The sequence below is a fragment of the Carlito syrichta genome, unplaced genomic scaffold (genome assembly GCF_000164805.1).
Source record: "Carlito syrichta isolate Samal-C Ts95f unplaced genomic scaffold, Tarsius_syrichta-2.0.1 Scaffold309725, whole genome shotgun sequence".
NCBI classification, from domain to species: Eukaryota; Metazoa; Chordata; class Mammalia; order Primates; family Tarsiidae; genus Carlito; species Carlito syrichta.
Window position 1 is genome coordinate 242537 of NW_007253821.1, and position 17860 is coordinate 260396.

General features: G+C 37.4%; 1 protein-coding gene across 1 annotated transcript in view; it reads left to right on the forward strand.

The window, feature by feature from the left end:
* Nucleotides 1-17860, forward strand: part of RSF1 (remodeling and spacing factor 1) — a gene marked incomplete at its 3' end in the record, with an annotated part of 136526 nt that overhangs the window by 45659 nt on the left and 73007 nt on the right. The window contains exon 2 of the mRNA XM_021717396.1: nucleotides 7808-7899. Within this exon, the coding sequence (XP_021573071.1) occupies nucleotides 7808-7899 (92 nt within the window). The remainder of the gene's footprint in view (nucleotides 1-7807; nucleotides 7900-17860) is intronic.

Sequence of the window (17860 nt, forward strand, 5' to 3'; positions counted from 1 at the left end):
CGCGGGATTACAGGCTGAGCCACCGAGCCCAGCCACTCCATTTCTTAACAGAGTAGCCAAAGTGATCTCCCCATCCTATATATGTTTTTAAATTATGAAAAATGTGAAACATACAAAAGTCACAAGTTGAATGATGAACTTACATATGCTCATCACCCAGCTTCAGTACAATTTTGTTTCTTCTGTAACTCCATCTACCCCTGCTTTTTGTCCCTTAGATTATTTTGAAGCAGATCATGGATGCAGAGTGATCTTTTAAAGACTTAGATCACGAAACTTTCCTGCATTTCTCCTATGTATTCTCATTAGCCTTAGCATAAAATGTAAACTCTTTACATGACTCAGAGGCTTTATGAGATTTGGCCTTTGCTCACTTCTCTAGCCCCATCTTTTGCCCTTTCCTCTGAGACACACTGAAAGCTTTTGGCTACCTCAAGACTTTTATAAATGCATTTCTTTTTTTTTCTTTCTTTTTTTTTGTGTTGGAGTCACACTCTGTCGCCCAGACTGGAGTGTAGTGGCCGCTCTTAGCCACTGCAGCCTCGACTTGCTGGGCTCTGGCGATCCTTCCACCTCAGCCTTCCAGGTAGCTGGAACTACCCGCGCGCACTACCACGCCCGGCTAATTTTTTTTATTTATTGTAGAGATGAAGTTTTGCCAATTTACCCAGGCAGGTCTCGAACCCACGGGCTCAGGCAGTCCACTCACCTCAGCCTCCCGAAGCGCAGGATTACAGGCTGAGCCACTGAGCCCGGCTTACATTTATTTCTTTTTGCCTGGTGTATTCCTCCCTTTCTCGGCTTGGTTGGCTTATCTTTATGATCTCATATTTATTAAAGGAGTATTTCCTTATGGTTTTAACTTGTGTGACATGTTTCCCTTTCAGTGGCAGAAATTTAACAATTAGAGCATCTAGCTGAAGGATGTCCTATTCTTCCAACTTTTCACCAGATTTGAAATTATTGGGAAGGAAAAAACGGGGGGAAAAATTCCTCCTCCCCTAAATACTATCACATCACTTTTTCTTTTAAAATTTGTTTTGGATCTTTGTATCCCATCCACTTCTCTTGCTCCCTTCCATAATAAGTTCAGTGGGGAGAAAAGAGAGAAAGGATAGAGAGAAATCTGGAGGCAGGTGGGATTAGAAGTTATCTCCTGGAGTACCTCAAATTCCCTCTGCTAGAACCTGTTTATAATTGTAACCAAAGAGTATCCATTGTGAAGGTTCTTCTCCCTTCTTATTCAGAAGGCTTGCCCTCTCCATAGAGAAACAATACCTTTCAGACAGAGCATACCTTTCAAATAGAGAAACCTACCCTTCAGGAAGGGTAGTTGCACCCAGTGCTGCTGTTTTGCAGGGTTTCATTTCTCCTAATTTTTTTCTCCTTTCTGGAATGCTGATCTTATCACTACGTCCAGCCATGTCGATATTTATAGTACACCGATTAGTTTCTTCGTTGCAGATAACATTTTCCAGTTTTGTTTTTGGAATGATCTTAGTCATGTTTGGCGTGTTTCTTTACTTATGTGGGAATAGCAATATGATTCTCAGTGGAACTCAAAAATCTAAAGTGGAGCAGGAGATATCCCTTGGTTTGTCTGCCAGTGTAACAGTTATTCTTAGATTTTTTTTTCTGTGATGGTAATAAACTGATTTTAGTCATTTCTATTACACTTACCTGGAATCTCTGTACTATACTTTTTCAGATGGTGGTCTAAGTTACAGTTCATAGTCTTGAACTGTTTCTTTGCTTTTCAGAAAACTAGGATGATTGATTAAATGAACTCTTTCTTTTTTTTTTTGAGTTGGAGTCTCACTCGGTCGCCCAGACTGGAGTGCAGTGGCTGCTCCTGGCCACCGCAGCCTCGCCTGCTGGGGTCCGGCGATCCTTCCACCTCAGCCTTCCAAAGGCGCGGGATTACAGGCTGAGCCACCGAGCCCGGCTTGATTAAATGAAGTCTTTGAAGATAAGGTATATGAATACAGGACAGTGATTTCAAGGATCAAGTGGCCTGTGGGACCAGTGTCATTATTCTAAAACTGTGCTCCTTCAACAGAGTGTCTAAAAACTGGGCAGTAAGTAAAAGCTTATTGTAAGCTTGTCTTTATAAGCTTGTCTTTCAATCACCGTATCTGAAATCAGTTTTCTTTTATCAATGGCCTAGATAGTCAACTGTTTTCATAACTGTAAATGTGTCTCTGCTTATAAGCTTAAAGGAAATTTAAATAGAAGACTTTATTGAGGAATGAGAAGAGTTGTATCTCTAGTCATTATGGGCTTCTGTAAATTTCTACCATTCAAAAAAACAAAATCATAACTAATACAATAGAACTGCAGAAGCAGCGGCATTTTTAAGGCTAAATGCTAGAAAAATGTCAGAATATAAGACATCTTTGGAAAATTGGATCAGTAATGTGGTCTGAATTCTACCACTTTCTGCTACTTCATACCTACATTATGTTGGCAGGCACTTCCTGGATTCATACAGTCCCTGACCTTTTCTCTCTCCTTTAGAGTCTTTCACCTCCTGAGGCCTTGTGAAAGAAAGGAGTCTGTTAAAGTTCATGTATCAGATTTGTCATGGGAAAGGTAAAGCTCTCTGTTCAATTGGGACAAAAACCTACATTTTTTAGGATGACTTGAAGCTGATTAATAAATACATCTTTAAAAGGACATTAATAATTATCTTCTAGAAATGAGACTAGGTAGAAGGTGTGCCAGGTAATAAGTGAGTAAATTTAGAGCTTGTCTGTATTTTAGAAAATGATCAGGTGTTTTGAAAATATGATTAAAGGGCACGGTGGCTTAGCCTGTAATCCCAGCACTTTGGGAGGCCAAGGCGAGAGGATTCCCTGAGTCCGGGGGTTCAAGACCAGCCTGGGCAACTTGGTGAGACCTCATCTCTACAATAAATCGCAAAAACTAGCCGGGCATGGTGGCGTGCGTCTGTAGTTCCAGCTACTTGGAAGGCTGAGGCAGAAGGATTGCTTAAGCCCAGCAGTTCAAGGCTGTAGTGACTGTGAGTGTACCACTGCACTCTGGCCTGGACGACAAGAGTGAGACTCCAACTCAAAAAAGAAAAAGAAAAAATATATCATTGAATCTGGGCATGGTGGTGCATACCTATAATCCCGGCTACTTTGGAGGCTGAGGTGGGAGGTTCACTTGAGCCCAGTAGGTTGAGGCTGCAGTGAGCTACATTCCAACCTGTAAAACAGCGAGAACTTGTCTCAAAAAAAAAGAAAAATATATGATTGATACTTTACAGCTGCTCTGTCCAAAACCGTAGCCACTTGCCATGTGTCTGTTTAAATTTAAGTTAATTTAAAACAAATAAAATTAAAAATTGAGTTCCTCAGTTTCATTAGCCACATATCAAGTGCTCAGTAATCACATATCATCATTCTATAATAATCTACTGAGTAATCTGTGCTGTTTTACGGAGTAAAAAGTGTGGTGATTTTAATATGTAGTAAACTATCATGTTGATTAATTTTTCTACTGCAGTTTTTGCCTGTTTCTTATCAATTGACAAATTAAGAGCTATTAGTGCCCTTAAAGATTATCAACTTGTCAATTCTATTTCTTTTTTTTTTTTTTTTGAGTTGGAGTCTCACTCTGTTGCCCAGGCTGGAGTGCAATGGCACACTCATAGCCACCCCAGCGTCGACCTGTTGGGCTCTGGTGATCATTCCACCTCAGCTTTTCAAGTAGCCAGAACTACAGGTGCATGCTACCACGCCTGGCTAATTTTTGATTTATTGTAGAGGCGAGCTCAGGCAATCCACTCGCTTTGGCCTCTCAAAGTGCTGGGATTTCAGGCTAAGCCACTGAGCCTGGCCATCAATTGTATTTCTTTTTTTTTTTTGCATTGGAGTCTCACTCTGTCGCCCAGACTGGAGTGCAGTGGCTGCTCCCGGCCACCGCAGCCTCGACCTGCTGGGCTCCGGCGATCCTTCCACCTCAGCCTTCCTTCCGAGTAGCCGGAATTACAGGCACACGCTACCACGCCCGGCTAATTTTTTGATTTATTGTAGAGATGAGGTCTCGCCTGCCCAGGCGGGTCTCAAACCCGCGGGCTCAGGCAGTCACTCACCTCAGCCTCCCAAGGGCGCGAGATTACAGGCTGAGCCACTGAGCCCGGCTCATCAATTGTATTTCTAACAAAAAATATAAATAAGTTGATAGTAAATGTAGTGGGTCATAAATTTTTATTTTAAATATACTAGCTCTCTACCATCCACTGCTATTCAGCATAGTAGCCACTAGGCACGTATGGCTCTTGAGCAGTTGAAGTATAACTAGTTTGAATTGAGATATGCTGTAAGTGTAAAATAAAATGCACAGTGTATTTTAAATACTTACTACAAAAAAGTAAAGATTTAAAAATACTGATTATATGTTGAAATATTTTTTAATATATAGTATTAAATAAGATTATTAAAATAATTTTAACCTTTTTACTTTACAAATATTCTACTAGGAAATTTGAAATTATATAACTAAACTTATATTTCTGTTGGACAGTGCTGTCTGTACAACAGCTAATAAATACTCTAATACATCAAGTAATATATACCTATTTGTACATGCCTCAGTCAACAGGTGACTAGATTTATAAAATGGGATGAGAACAATGGTTGCATGTTTACTTTATCCAGTATTGACTTTTAAAAAATAGTATCAATGATATCAATATCTTTCATGATTTAATATATCCATATGATGTGGGGACCATGCATAAAACACTGGTGCAAAGCTTTTAGTAAACTGCTAAACAAGTGATAGAGACAGTATGAATATCCTGGGCATTCCAAGGACAAAGGACTTGCATTGCCTAGATTGAAAGATGAATATGAGCCAAGTGGGCAGAAAATTTGATTAAGCTGGAAGGCTTTAATCAAGCCCACATGGGCTGTGTGTGCTTGGTGGATGGATAATTGGCCAAAATGATTTGAATCAAGGATTTCGATGTAGAAGAGAAAAGAATTCGAGTTAGGTTGAGATGGAATATTAGGACTCTGAGGCAAGGGTCAGAAATCTGGATGGGTTTATATACATATTTAGGAGTTGTAAAAAATATCAAATGGAAAATGATATGAAAGCGGTGTTTTTGGAAGACCGGTTTGGTTACAGGAAACTATTCATGGCTGCTTCTCTAATGTGTGAAAGTACAGTGATGTCCTAGAGAAACTGGGGAAATTGGAGGCAGGTTTAAGATGTAGAAAGAAAGCACCATCAAGACTACTGTGTTTGGTAAAAAGGAGAAATTGAAAATGATCTTGATTCCTAAATAAAAATCATAAAAAATAAGTGTTTTAGCTTCATACAGTGGTTTTCAGTTTAAAAATTCCTTGAGAAAGCAAATGCAACCTTTTATTACAGATGAGGAAGTTGAGGTTAAGTGTTTAAGGAACTAGAGCAGAATTATTATTTTCTTGTATATGTGATGTAGCTGAGAATTGAGTCCAGGTCCTAGACACCTAAGGTTTTCGAGACATTTTCTCCATCATTATACAATCAGTCACTAAGATTTAATAGTTTTACTTACTAAACATTTCTGAAATCGGTTCACTTCTCTCTCTACCACCACTATCTTAGTTTAGGCTGTACTCATCTTTTTGGATAGATGGTTCCCTGAATTTACATCTAGTTTCTGCCCTATACCCTACCTCCAAAGACAAGCAAGTAAACAAAACCTTTTATTTAAAAAAAATCTATCTTCCTCCAATTTAGTCATTGAGGTATTTCTAAAATACGGAGTACTCCCCTGCTTAAACATTTAAATAAAGTGTAAACTTAGTAGCCTGGCCTCATAGGGTCTTTACAATCATGCCTTATGTCCATGCCTTTTGTTTTTTAGTCATTTGCATCCGCTGTTGTTTCTGTAAGCAATTCCTTTCCCCCCTTTTCTTCATTCCACCCTCTACCCTATACTTCAGGTCTTAGTATAATTGTCTGTTTACTTGTCTATGACCACTCTTCCCCACCCTTATCCCCAACCTGCCATTCTACCCCACTAAGAAGACTCCCTCAAGTAGCTCATCAAGGACAGGGACTATTTCTTGCTTACTAATCGTAGATCCACTCAAATCTGTTGAATGGGTGAATGTTTTTATACTTCAAGATGTGTTTAAAATTAGAAGTAGCTTTAGTGAAGAATGAAAGATTTCCTTACAAATAATAGGACATCATCTCCCAATCTGTTTCTCAGAGCGTTTGTATCCTACAAGATACTAGATCAAATATGTTAGAGAATGCTGCAGGTTATATCCCTATTTTGGATATTCACAGTGGACATAAGGACAATCAATAAAGACTTCCAACAGCAACAACAAAAAAACCCAGAAACTAAAAGAAAATCCCTGTTTTTTGGATCAGCATTTTTCTAATATATTTGATTATGAGACCTTTTTAGGTAGTGTACCTGTGACTTCTTTTAGATTACTAGTGATATTTTCGATTTCAGATATGCTCAATTTGACAGGTGTATGTGTCTTTTATTTTCCTCAGGTCCGATTAATAAAATTAAAAAACATAATCAGTCTGGATGCATGCCTCTAATCCCAACACTTTGGAAGGTCGAGGTGGGAGGATCGCTTGAGGCCAAGAGTTCAAGGCCAGCCTAGACAAGATAGTGAGACCTTGTGGTGGTGCATGCCTACGGTCCCATCCACTCAAGAGGCTAAGGAGTGTGGATCATTTTAGCTCAGCATTTAGAGGGAGTGATGAGCCGTGATCATGCCACTACACTCTAGCCTGAGCAACAGAGTGAGACCTCAACTCAAAAAAATGAAAATAAAAAAATAATCAGATCATGCCCAAGGGATATTTGGAGAAGCTCTGGTTGTTTATATTCAGAACAGAGAGCCTGAGGGAAGACACAGCAATCTTTAAACAGTTGAAGTTTCCAATAGAAGAGGGATTAAAAGTATTGACTTTGAAACTAAAAAATAAGAGCCAGAATCAGGGGAGGAAGTTGTAGGAAGGCAGATTTTGACTTAGAGTAAGGATAATGTTCTAATAATTAGTACTGTCCAGAAAATAAAAGTGCTTTGGAAGGAAATTAATATTTTTTGTCCATGAAGGTTATCAAGCAAAGATCCATATAAATGCTGTAGGGAAGTTTAGCACATGAAATAAGGGACAGATTGGAAGATTAGTTTTTTGAAATAGTTTGGAAACCATTAGACTTAATTTCTAAGATATTCATCAACTTGGAATTTATATTAATACCTTTCTAATTCTATGAATGCATGCCTTGGTCCAAAATCTCAGTAAAGAAACTAAATGTGTTATGGGAAACAAACAGATTAGAAACTTTAGTTGTTTAGTTAAGTACTTTTACTTGATGGTATTTGTAAAAATAGACTATATTTTAGAGCAGTTTTAGGTGCACAGAAAAATTAAGCCGAAAGTACAGAGTGCACATATACCCCCTGTCCCCACACATGTATGTACAACTTCCTTTACATACGTGTGTGCCATGGTGGCACGTTTCTTATAATTGATGAACCTGTGTTGACATATCATTATTACCCAAAGTCTATAGTTTATTTTAGGTTTCACTCTTACTTGACGGTATTTTGAAAGAACATGAACATTCCTGCCCCACTTTAAGAAAGTGGTTTTCAGTCATTTCTTGGTATAATTTAGGCTTTTCTGATTCAGAAGCATAAAAATTAGCTAGAATCAACCTCACCTATTTTAAGAAAGTATTCAGAGATGGGGAACGTTATTTTTTTCATAAATCTTAAGTGTTTTATTTTGCTGGCTAACAGTGTTGTTTTTTCTTCCTTTTAAGTACCAAAAGAATTGGTGGAGCTCCATCTGAAGTTGATGAGGAAGATTGGCAAATCTGTTACAGCAGACAGATGGGAAAAATATTTGATCAAGGTAACTAATACTTGTAAATTACCTTCTCTATTACTGAAATAGTATTCTAGCATAAATTGGCGTTGTGTTTTATAATATGTGTAACTTGTAAAATAATTTACTAAAAGTTAGAGAATGTGGTTCCAAAATCTACATTGTTATAAGTGTGTGAGTCTCATCTTTTGCTGCAATATCTTGAACCCTAAAGTCAGATTTTGGAGGTAATATCTCTTTCGTGCTTAACACTGTACTCAGGACTTTTCTTGTCTTCTTTTATTTAATTCTTAAAATCATCTTGATCAAATCAAATAAGATACAGATAAGGCCCAGGAAAGTTGTCATTTTTACTTGCTATCACACAATATACATTGAATCGCTGAGTGTTCTTTTTTACTTACAAGTCCAGGCTCTGTTATACAGAACATGTCATCTTTTTCTTTTCTCAGGGTTTTTACATATACTGTATCCTCTGCCTGGAGTGCCTTCATACCAACTTGTTTTCCTGGCAGACTTACTTATCCTTTAGCTTAAATATTACTGTCTCCTTGAGGCCTTCTCCCAGGAAGTTGTTCCTTCATGGACTTGCATTTAACTCTATTATAGAAACCGTTGTATAGTTTTATGTTGAATATTCACTGTGTGCCAGGTACTGTGTTTAACACTTTCTTTACATTATCTCACTTTGAAATACCAATTGTCCTCATTTTATTTACAAGGAAATTGATTGTGAGAAACTAAATGCAGTAACTTGTCCAGCCTCACATTGCTAAAATTGGCAGAGCCAACATTCAAACGTAGGATTTGGTGAATTCAGTGCTTTGAAATACCACTGATGAAATGTCCCTCACATTTGTCTTTCTTGTAGGTTTTACGTTTTTTAAAGGCTCTTTTCATCTTTTATTCATCAATATTAAATGAATTAATTAACTACTTAGGCAATTTTAGTTTTCTTTCCCTTGACTGCCAGTTTAACTCTGTTATACTTATTTCAGTTTAACAGCTTAACTCTGTTATACTTATTTCTCTATTGTAACCATTAGCTAGTTTTCTGATAGAAGATAAACATTCTATCAGCAAACGGTTACTTGGCTCTTGATCTTTTATCTTTCTCCTTGTAGCACCATTATATACATGTATTACTGAGAGCTTGTTTCTTTTCCTTTTGAAGTCAATGGAATATAATTAATACAAAATTCTGTTTAAATCTAGAGCCAGTATCTGGCATCTGCTAGGCCTTGTTGCTTTGCTCACAACACGCATTACCAGTCTAAGCCTTTCCTGCTAAGTGTAGACTTAGCAGACTACACTATTGTAACTAATCAGTCAGCTCTGGCACCTGTTTGTCATCTCTTGTTAGTGTCACCCTAAGACATCTGATTTAAGACATATGGAATGATCAGAAATTTGTTAGGAAATTACCAGTATCCTAGGCTTACTGTAAAATAAAGTACTTAGAGAGAATGACAATGAATGGAACCCTAGCATCATGTGATAAGGAAGTTACTGTGAAAATCCAACTGAGCAATGAGGAGGTTTGAATTAAAGGTTTGGCAATAGAGATGGAGAGGAGGTGGTGGAAATGAGAGCTATTTGGAAGGTAGAATCAGCTACTCTTGATAATTTTTCAAGAAGGAGAGAGATGTGTCTAGCAACTCAACCAAGGGCATTTGTTTTTGTGCAGTTGTCAACATATATTCTCAGTATTATCCAGAGTAGAAAGAAACCCTAGAAACTAGGCTGGTAACTTTTTAAGGGGGAATTACCCTTCTTAAAAGTAAAGGAATCCAGTGAATGGAAATTTAAACTAGCAGTTCTGCTAGGACCCTTGCTTAGTTGGATAGGCCTTGGCCTTATCATTCTTCACATTCCTTTTACTTGGCAAGACGTGAAGAAATTTCTCTGCTGGTGAATTTTTATGTTCCACGAAACTCCTCTATTTCCTGTGGTTATTAATGATTTTAGATACCACATAAGCAATTTCAGACACCTTGAACATGGATAATGAATACTACTCTGCTAAATAAACAGACATCTGCTTTCACACATTTAGTACCTGTGTCTCCACTTCCTACTGCCCTGCCTCCTTTCCAGAGACAACCATATGAAGGCCCTCAAAAGTAGTGGGAAAACCAATTTTTTAAAATAAATTACCTTTAAAGGAAATCACAGTTGATTACTTTTAACCTCAGAATAATTTCTAAGTAAATAAACAAGTGATAATAATTTATTATTGCTGTTTTTCTTTGATTCTGTAATCTTTTCAGTGCATGCCATACCAGTGATTTAGAGATAATTTTTCAGAGAAAAGAGAAATAGTCACACTGAATAAAATCACTGATTTTAGGATGCACTTGATTTCAATAAATGTTAAAATATAAAAACAAATGTGCTTCTTAGTATAAGGAAATAATATTTCCTGGGGCTCAATACTTGAGTAATGATAACATTAAATAGAAAATAACCTAATGTGTCTTTTCTGGGGTGTTTTTCTAGCCCTGCACAGGAAATGACCTCATTCATTTGACCTTCAAAGTAATGAGAAGACAAGGGATAATCTCTGTTCCCTAGTAACAGGTTTAGAAATCCTTTGAAAGTGAGTAAATTAGGCAATAAATAACCTTGATCTAAACAGCAGTTTCAAAAAGGTCGATTGCTTTTATTCCTTGGGAAGATCATCATCTATTAGCAAATCTTGAGGATGGTCTTTTGTCGTTTGTTAATTTGGATACATTTTGACAAGGATTGGATGTTTCCTTACTGTTGTGTTCCTCAAAAGTATGTTAAGATTGATAATCTTAATTTTTATTTACATTGTTAATGTCTTAACTCTGTTTTCCTTTTTATTGAGATATAATTCATATGACATAGAGTTCACCATTTTAAAGTGTACAATTTATTTGTTTTTAGTGCATTTACTGTGTTATACAACCATAACCACTATCTGATTCCATAACATTTCCAACATCTCACTAAGAAACCCTGTACTTATTGTCAGTCTTAATCACAACCCACTCCAACCTCTCCCCAGTAACCACTAATCTACTTTTTGTGTTTGTAGATTTTCCTATTCGCAACATTTCTTATAAATGGAATAATAAAATATGTGATAGTTTGTATCTTTTTTCACTTGATTTTAAGGTTTATGCATATTTTAGTATAAGAGCATATTCTTTTTATTGCCAGGTATTAATCCTTTATATGGGTAGTGCCACCTTTTATTTGTCCACCATCAGTTGATGAACATTTGGGTTTTTTCCACTTTTTTGACTGTTAGGAATAATATTGCATGAACATTTGCCTACAGGTTTTTGTATGGACATATATCTTCATTTCTCTGCTTTACATGCCTACAAGTGGAATTTCTGGGTCACATGATAATTCTGTGTATAGCTTTTTGAGGAACTACCATACTCTTTTCCATAGTAATGTTTCCATTTTACATTCCCATCAGCAATTTATAAGTGTTCCAATTTCTCTATAGCTTATGTTTTAATAATAATGATAATAACTAATATTTGAGATCTTATAAACTGGATACTATGCTTTTTTTAACCTGCATTAATATTTAATTAATATCACAGCCAGATAATAGAAAGGTAAATAACTCCCAAAATCACACAGATAACAGATGGTAGAATAAGGATTGAACACAGGTTTGTTTGATACCACAGCATGAATGCTTAATGCTTTATATATTACAAAGCATTTTCGTATACTTTTAACTTTTTTAAATGTTCCTTAAAGAATATCATTTATTCTGCAATAATGTATAAGCAAGCATGATTTATTCTCCTAAGTGAATTGCAGGTGAGAGTGCAGAAGGGACACTGGATTTGTAATGGGGAAAACGTTTGCCTGAACGATGCTAAAATCCAGGTGTATAGGTTTAGTTAAGTTATTTAACTTTCCTGAGCCTCTGTTTTTTCATGAAAATATATATGAATACTCAGTATAGTGCCTGTCAAATAAATGTTAATACTAAATCACCAAAGCAACAGCAGCAATTTTAGGGAAGCTTTTTCTCTTCTGTGGCTGGCATTCCTTTGGAAATAGATGTGAACTGGGGTAAAATAACTTATACTTATGGATGTAAAAATGTTGAGTTACAGTTCTGTAGTTTTCTACTGAACTCCTGTGTGACTTCAGGTGGTCTAATGAATGCTCTATCATATACCAAATGTCTTTCAAAAGAGAAGCATGTGAAACAGACAGCAAACTTGCTCTTGCTGCTATCCTGCCTGTTGTGCCCTTCACAACATATCTTACCTTTGTTGAACTATATAACAATTAGCAAAATACAACAGATACACTATTTCATACCATATATAAAAGTTAACTAAAAATGGATTAATAACCTTAATATAAGAATTAAATCCATAAAACTCTTGGATGAAAACAAGGGGACATCTTCATGACCTTGGTGGAGTATTAGCTATGACAGCAGAAGAATGAACAACAAAAATAGATCAATTAGACTTTGTCAAAATTAAAAACACGTGTGCATCAAAGGACATTATGAAGAAAGTGAAAAAAAGGAACTTACAGAATAGAATAAATTGCAAGTCATGTAACTGATAAGATACAACTACAAAAAGACAACCCAATTAAAAAGTGGGCAAAGGATTTAAATAGATTTCTTCAAAGAAGATATACAAAGACCAATAAACACATGAAAAGATGTTCAGCACCATTTGTCATTGGGGAAATGCAATTCAAAACCACAATGAGATGCCATTTTACACCTAAGATGACTTTTTAAAAAAAAATAGTGACATAGTTTCTCTCTGTTGCCTATGATGGAGTGTAGTGGTATGGTATGATCATGGCTCACTGTATCCTTGAATTCCTGGGCTCAAGTGATCTTCTTGCCTCAGCCTCCTAGCTGGGACTTCAGACATGCACCACCATACCTGGCTAATTTTTAAATTTTTTGTAGAGACAGGGTCTTTCTATGTTTTAGGCTGGTCTTGAACTCCTGTCCTGATGCAATCTTCCCACCTCCCCAGTAGCTGGAATTATAGATGTGAGCCATTGTATGCAACCCAGGATAGTTATTAAAAAGAAAAGAAAAGAGAAGAAAAGAAGTGTGGCAAGGTTGTAGAGAAATTGGAACCTTCCTACATTCTTTGTGGGAATGTAATAAGGTATAGCTGCTATGGAAAAGAGTTTGGCAGTTCTTCAAAAAACTGACCATAGAATTGCCATATGATGTAGCAATTTCATTCCTAGGTATATAACTACTCAAAAGCAGGGACTCCAACAGATCCTTGTATACCAGTGTTTATTGCAGCATTATAACTATAGCCAAAAGGTGGAAACAACCCATTTGTCCATCAACAGATTAATTTATGTTGCATTAAAACATACCTTATATATAATATACTGGACAGATGAATTGGGCTGTGTTTTTGCTTTCAGTAATTTTGTAGCCTTTTTTTGACACTCATTTCAAATGAAATAAAATGTATGAAAGTTCTTTTATAATTGGTAAAATCATATAGACTTGTTATTGCTTTTGTAAGGCATGTGCACAATCAGAATCTACTTTCTCTTTAATATCCTCTGCCATAGCTTACCTTAAGTTTCATCATCTTTGCCTTAAATTATTACTGCAGGCTTTAGTTGTTTTCTTTGACATAGAATCTGTCTTCCTATGTGTCCAGCACAGTGCTAATGGGACTATTTTCCGTTGGGGCCTCCAAAACCTCATTAAGTCCCTATGTTTACTAGTCATGATCTACTTTCACAGCCTGCTCACTGTCTTCCTTCATGGTCTTGTCTCTGTCCACTGCCAACTCCAAACACTCTTTTGCTCTAGGGCTCTAGGACTTAGCATAAAGAACTCCTCTGTTGAACTCTTCCTTGACAGAACATGTCATACTCATTCACATCTCCATTGGAAAACATTGTTCATTCTTTCCATAATGCTCTTTACCTTCTTATCTGGTAAAACTTGATTCATCCTTTTGGTTCTAGCACAAAAGTTACCGCTTGAATAAAACCTTCCTTGGTCCCTTCATCCTTTGACTAAGTTAATGTTTCTCTCCTCTGTTTTTATTGCAGTTTGTAGATATATCAGTTGGAAGATAACTCACTGACTTTCTTTTCCCCTATAATTATTTGTTTACACAAGTGTCTCCCCTCTCTCACTTATGAGGTTTTGGGAGAGAACACTGTCTCTTAGTTCATCTTTGCCCTCCCAATGTTTAATGTGGGGTGTGTCACATAGCAGTGCTCCATAAATGTTTGGTTTAGTCCTCCAGAATGATTATTATATACAAAGCAGTTGGACATATTTAAGTATTAGGAAACTTCTGGTGAGATGTGATTTAAATATGAATATGGAACTAGATAGAAAATTCTCAATCTAACCTCTGTCCCCAACTCCCTTGGTGACAAGTGACTTGATTAGTATCTTGCATAAATACTGATTTTCACTACAGGTGATTAGAGATAATAATAATTCCTATCTCTGATTCCTTAGGGAATGCACATAACCTCTTAGCCTCACTTTCTTCATGAGGATAACAGTACACTCATTCTAAGGGTTGTTATGAAAATTTTCTGTCACATTACTCTGATACTTTTTGTATCACATTACTCTCTTTTATTTCCAGGGTAGCATTTTCAGTGCTTGATGTTTTCTTATTACTTTACCTGTTTGACTACCTCATAGGAGTTGAGATCCATGATGACAGTTGACTTCTTCACTATTATATCCCAGCTCCTAGATTAATTCTTGCCATATAGTAGGCACATAGTAAATATTTGTGGAATCATTAGATAAAGTAAATCTCTTTCAGCTTCATGTTTCTCAATTTTAAAATAAAGATTTGGATCTGAATGATGTCCAAGGATTCCCCTTGTCCAAGAAAAAGCCTGACAATAGTTAAAGGCAATAAAGATAGATTTTTTTTTGAGTTGGAGTCTCAGTGTTGCCCAGGCTGGATTGCAGTGGCACGCTTATGGCTACCCCAGCATCGCCCCGCTGGACTCCAGCGATCCTTCCGCCTCAGCCTTCCAAGTAGCTGGAACTACAGGTGCGCACTATTATGCCCAGCTAATTTTTTGATTTATTGTAAAGACGAGGTCTCGCCAAGTTACCCAGGCTGGTCCTGAATTCGCAGGCTCAGGCAATCCACTCGCCTCGGCCTCTCAAAGTGCTGGGATTTCAAACTGAACCACCAAGCACGGCCTAAAGATAGATTTTATTCAGTAACTACTGCAGTAGGGGAAAGGGCTATGCTCAGTTCCAGTTGGTGCAGAGATGACTGGGTGTTTTAAGGGAGAAAAAAGGAATAGGAAGAGAGAAGTGGGAAGAATGGAGGAGCTTGAACAGAGTTAGGGAAGTAAAAAATTACAAAATGCAAGTAGGAGGGCTGTTTATTATTATTATTATTATTTTTTTTCTTTCCTTTTTTTTTTTTTTTGAGTTGGAGTCTCACTCGGTCGCCCAGACTGGAGTGCAGTGGCCGCTCCCGGCCATCGCGGCCTCGACCTGCTGGGCTCCGGCGATCCTTCCGCCTCAGCCTTCCAAGAAGCCGGAATTACAGGCACGCGCTACCATGCCTGGCTAATTTTTTGGTTTTATTGTAGAGATGAGGTCTTACTGCCCAGGCAGGTCTCGAACCCGCGGGCTCAGACAATCCACTCATCTCAGCCTCCCAAAGGCGCTGGATTACAGGCTGAGCCACCGAGCCCGACTGGCTGTTTATTATTAATGTGATTATGCCATTTGTGTCTGCTAACTGGCATTAATGAAAGTTAGGCTTCTACAAGAAATGATTTTCAGGTCCTTAAAAAAGAGATCAGGGTCTTTGGACATACATAAATATCTCAAAGGGACAGAGAAAGGATTTACAGTTATAAGTTTGTTTGTTTAATACATGGGAAAAGGAAATCTGGAGCCTATTTTCAGGTATTTGTTGGAACAAACAGTAAATTCCTTTGGTATCCTTGAGCTTTCCCAAGCTGGAGCTTAAGGGAGACCAGCTCCTCCAGGGGCGATGCTTTAGGCTGCTAGGAGCCATCTCACACCCACCCTCCCACCCCCACTTTTAACTCCTTATGTTATTACACAGAAGGATTACTGGTCCTTTGATTGTGTATATGAATCCAAGATAAATACAAGTAAGCTAGTGATCCCACTGAGATAAGTTCTATATGTTTGGTATGTAGGCATGTGAAACCACCTTTCCCCTATATATTGAGCTGAATTGAAACTTTAAAATCTCCCTTTCTCTCCTCTGCCCAACGTTTTCCACCCTCAACTTTGTTTTCATGTGTGTAGAAGTTAGGAGGAAAAGACACGAGGGTATTGGAATGGCAGCAGGTTGGTGGCACAAAACATTGATTTTGGTTGTGTCAGGAGAAGTCCCTGTCCCTCAGGCACTGTGCAAGAGGACACAAGACCTGACCTCTCTCTCATTACCCAGATTTAGAGAGAATCAAACATAGCACCGGTATTATAGAATAATGATTTTTGATGATAAATTTGAATGTTATACTAAATGTTCATGTTTTAAATATTGGAACATTTTCTTCCTAAAGAAAAATTGCATGTGAAACCAAATTAGAATTATAATACCTCTTGGTGTTGGTATCAAGGTGGAGCATGGGGAGTTAATATGAATTACCAGTATAACTGGGATCCCCTTGCTTCCAGAACCCAAGAATACACTGTTGTAGACAGTCTGATAGACATAGCTAGTTTCTGGCTCTCTAGGCAAATTATGACCTGTGAGCTGTTGCCTGTGGCCTATTTATGTATGACTTGAAAAACTAAGAATGGTTTTTACTTATTTAAATGATTGGGAGAAAAATCAAGAGTAATATTTTGTGAAGTGAAAATTATATGAAATTCAAGTTGTATTATTCATAAATAAAGTTATTGGGATATAGTTATGCTTATTCATTTACAGATTTTCTGTGGCTGCTTTTGCACTTTATTAGTAGAGTTGAATAAATCATCTGGCCCACATTGCCTAAATTATTTTATCTTTGGTCCCCAACAGAAAAAAATATGCTGACCCCTGATATAGATTTAATAGTTCTGTATAAGAATTATTTCAGTGTCATTTAGCGCACTCTTTATTTGCAAGTTTTATTTGCAGTCTTTACTTTGTGCTGACAGTAGGTTATGGCTGTTTGGGCATATCTAATTAGTGGATTTTTTTTTTTCCGAGTTGGGGTCTCATTCTGTTGCCCAGCCTGGAGTGCAGTAGCATGATCATGGCTCACCACAGCTTCCAACTCGTGGGCTCAAGCAATCCTCCTGCCTCAGCCTCCTGAATAGATGGGACTACGGGCACACGCCACCATACCTGACTAATTTTTTGTAGAGACAATGTCTCACTATGTTGCCCAGGCTGGCCTTGAATTCTTGGACTCAAGCAATCCTCCTGCCTCCTGCCTCGGCCTCCCAAAGTGCTGGAATTACAGGTGTGAGCCACTGCACCTGACATAATTAGTGGATTTTTAAAATATCAAATGACACAGCAATATATTTACACTGCCCTTACAGAAATAGAAAATGAGTAGCACATTTGTCTTTGAATATCTGTACAACAGAAGTTTTGTACCCTAAATACTGTATATAAATAAAAGTAAATATAAGTTAAGCAGTGTGGGGGCAGAGGATTTTAATTATCTCTATATTCGCCTCTTTTTTTCTTTTCTCCCCTTTCACACAGTAGATGCTAATCAATAGTTGTTCAGTTGTATTTGAAATTTGTGACACCATGAATCATTGGCCGTACTTTGGTATCTAGGTTATTGGCCAAGGTTTGGAGCTATGTCATTCTCGACCTCTCTCAGAATACTGAGAATGAGCTTCCCTGCATTGCCTCCGGGATGGTCAGCCAACATCTTATTATAGGGGCCTGGTATGCAACACAGTACTCAGTAAATGCTTTATTCAGGATATAAGCTAGGCATTGTTGGCTGTCTCTCTTTAAAAAACTTGATATTGTTCATATGCTAT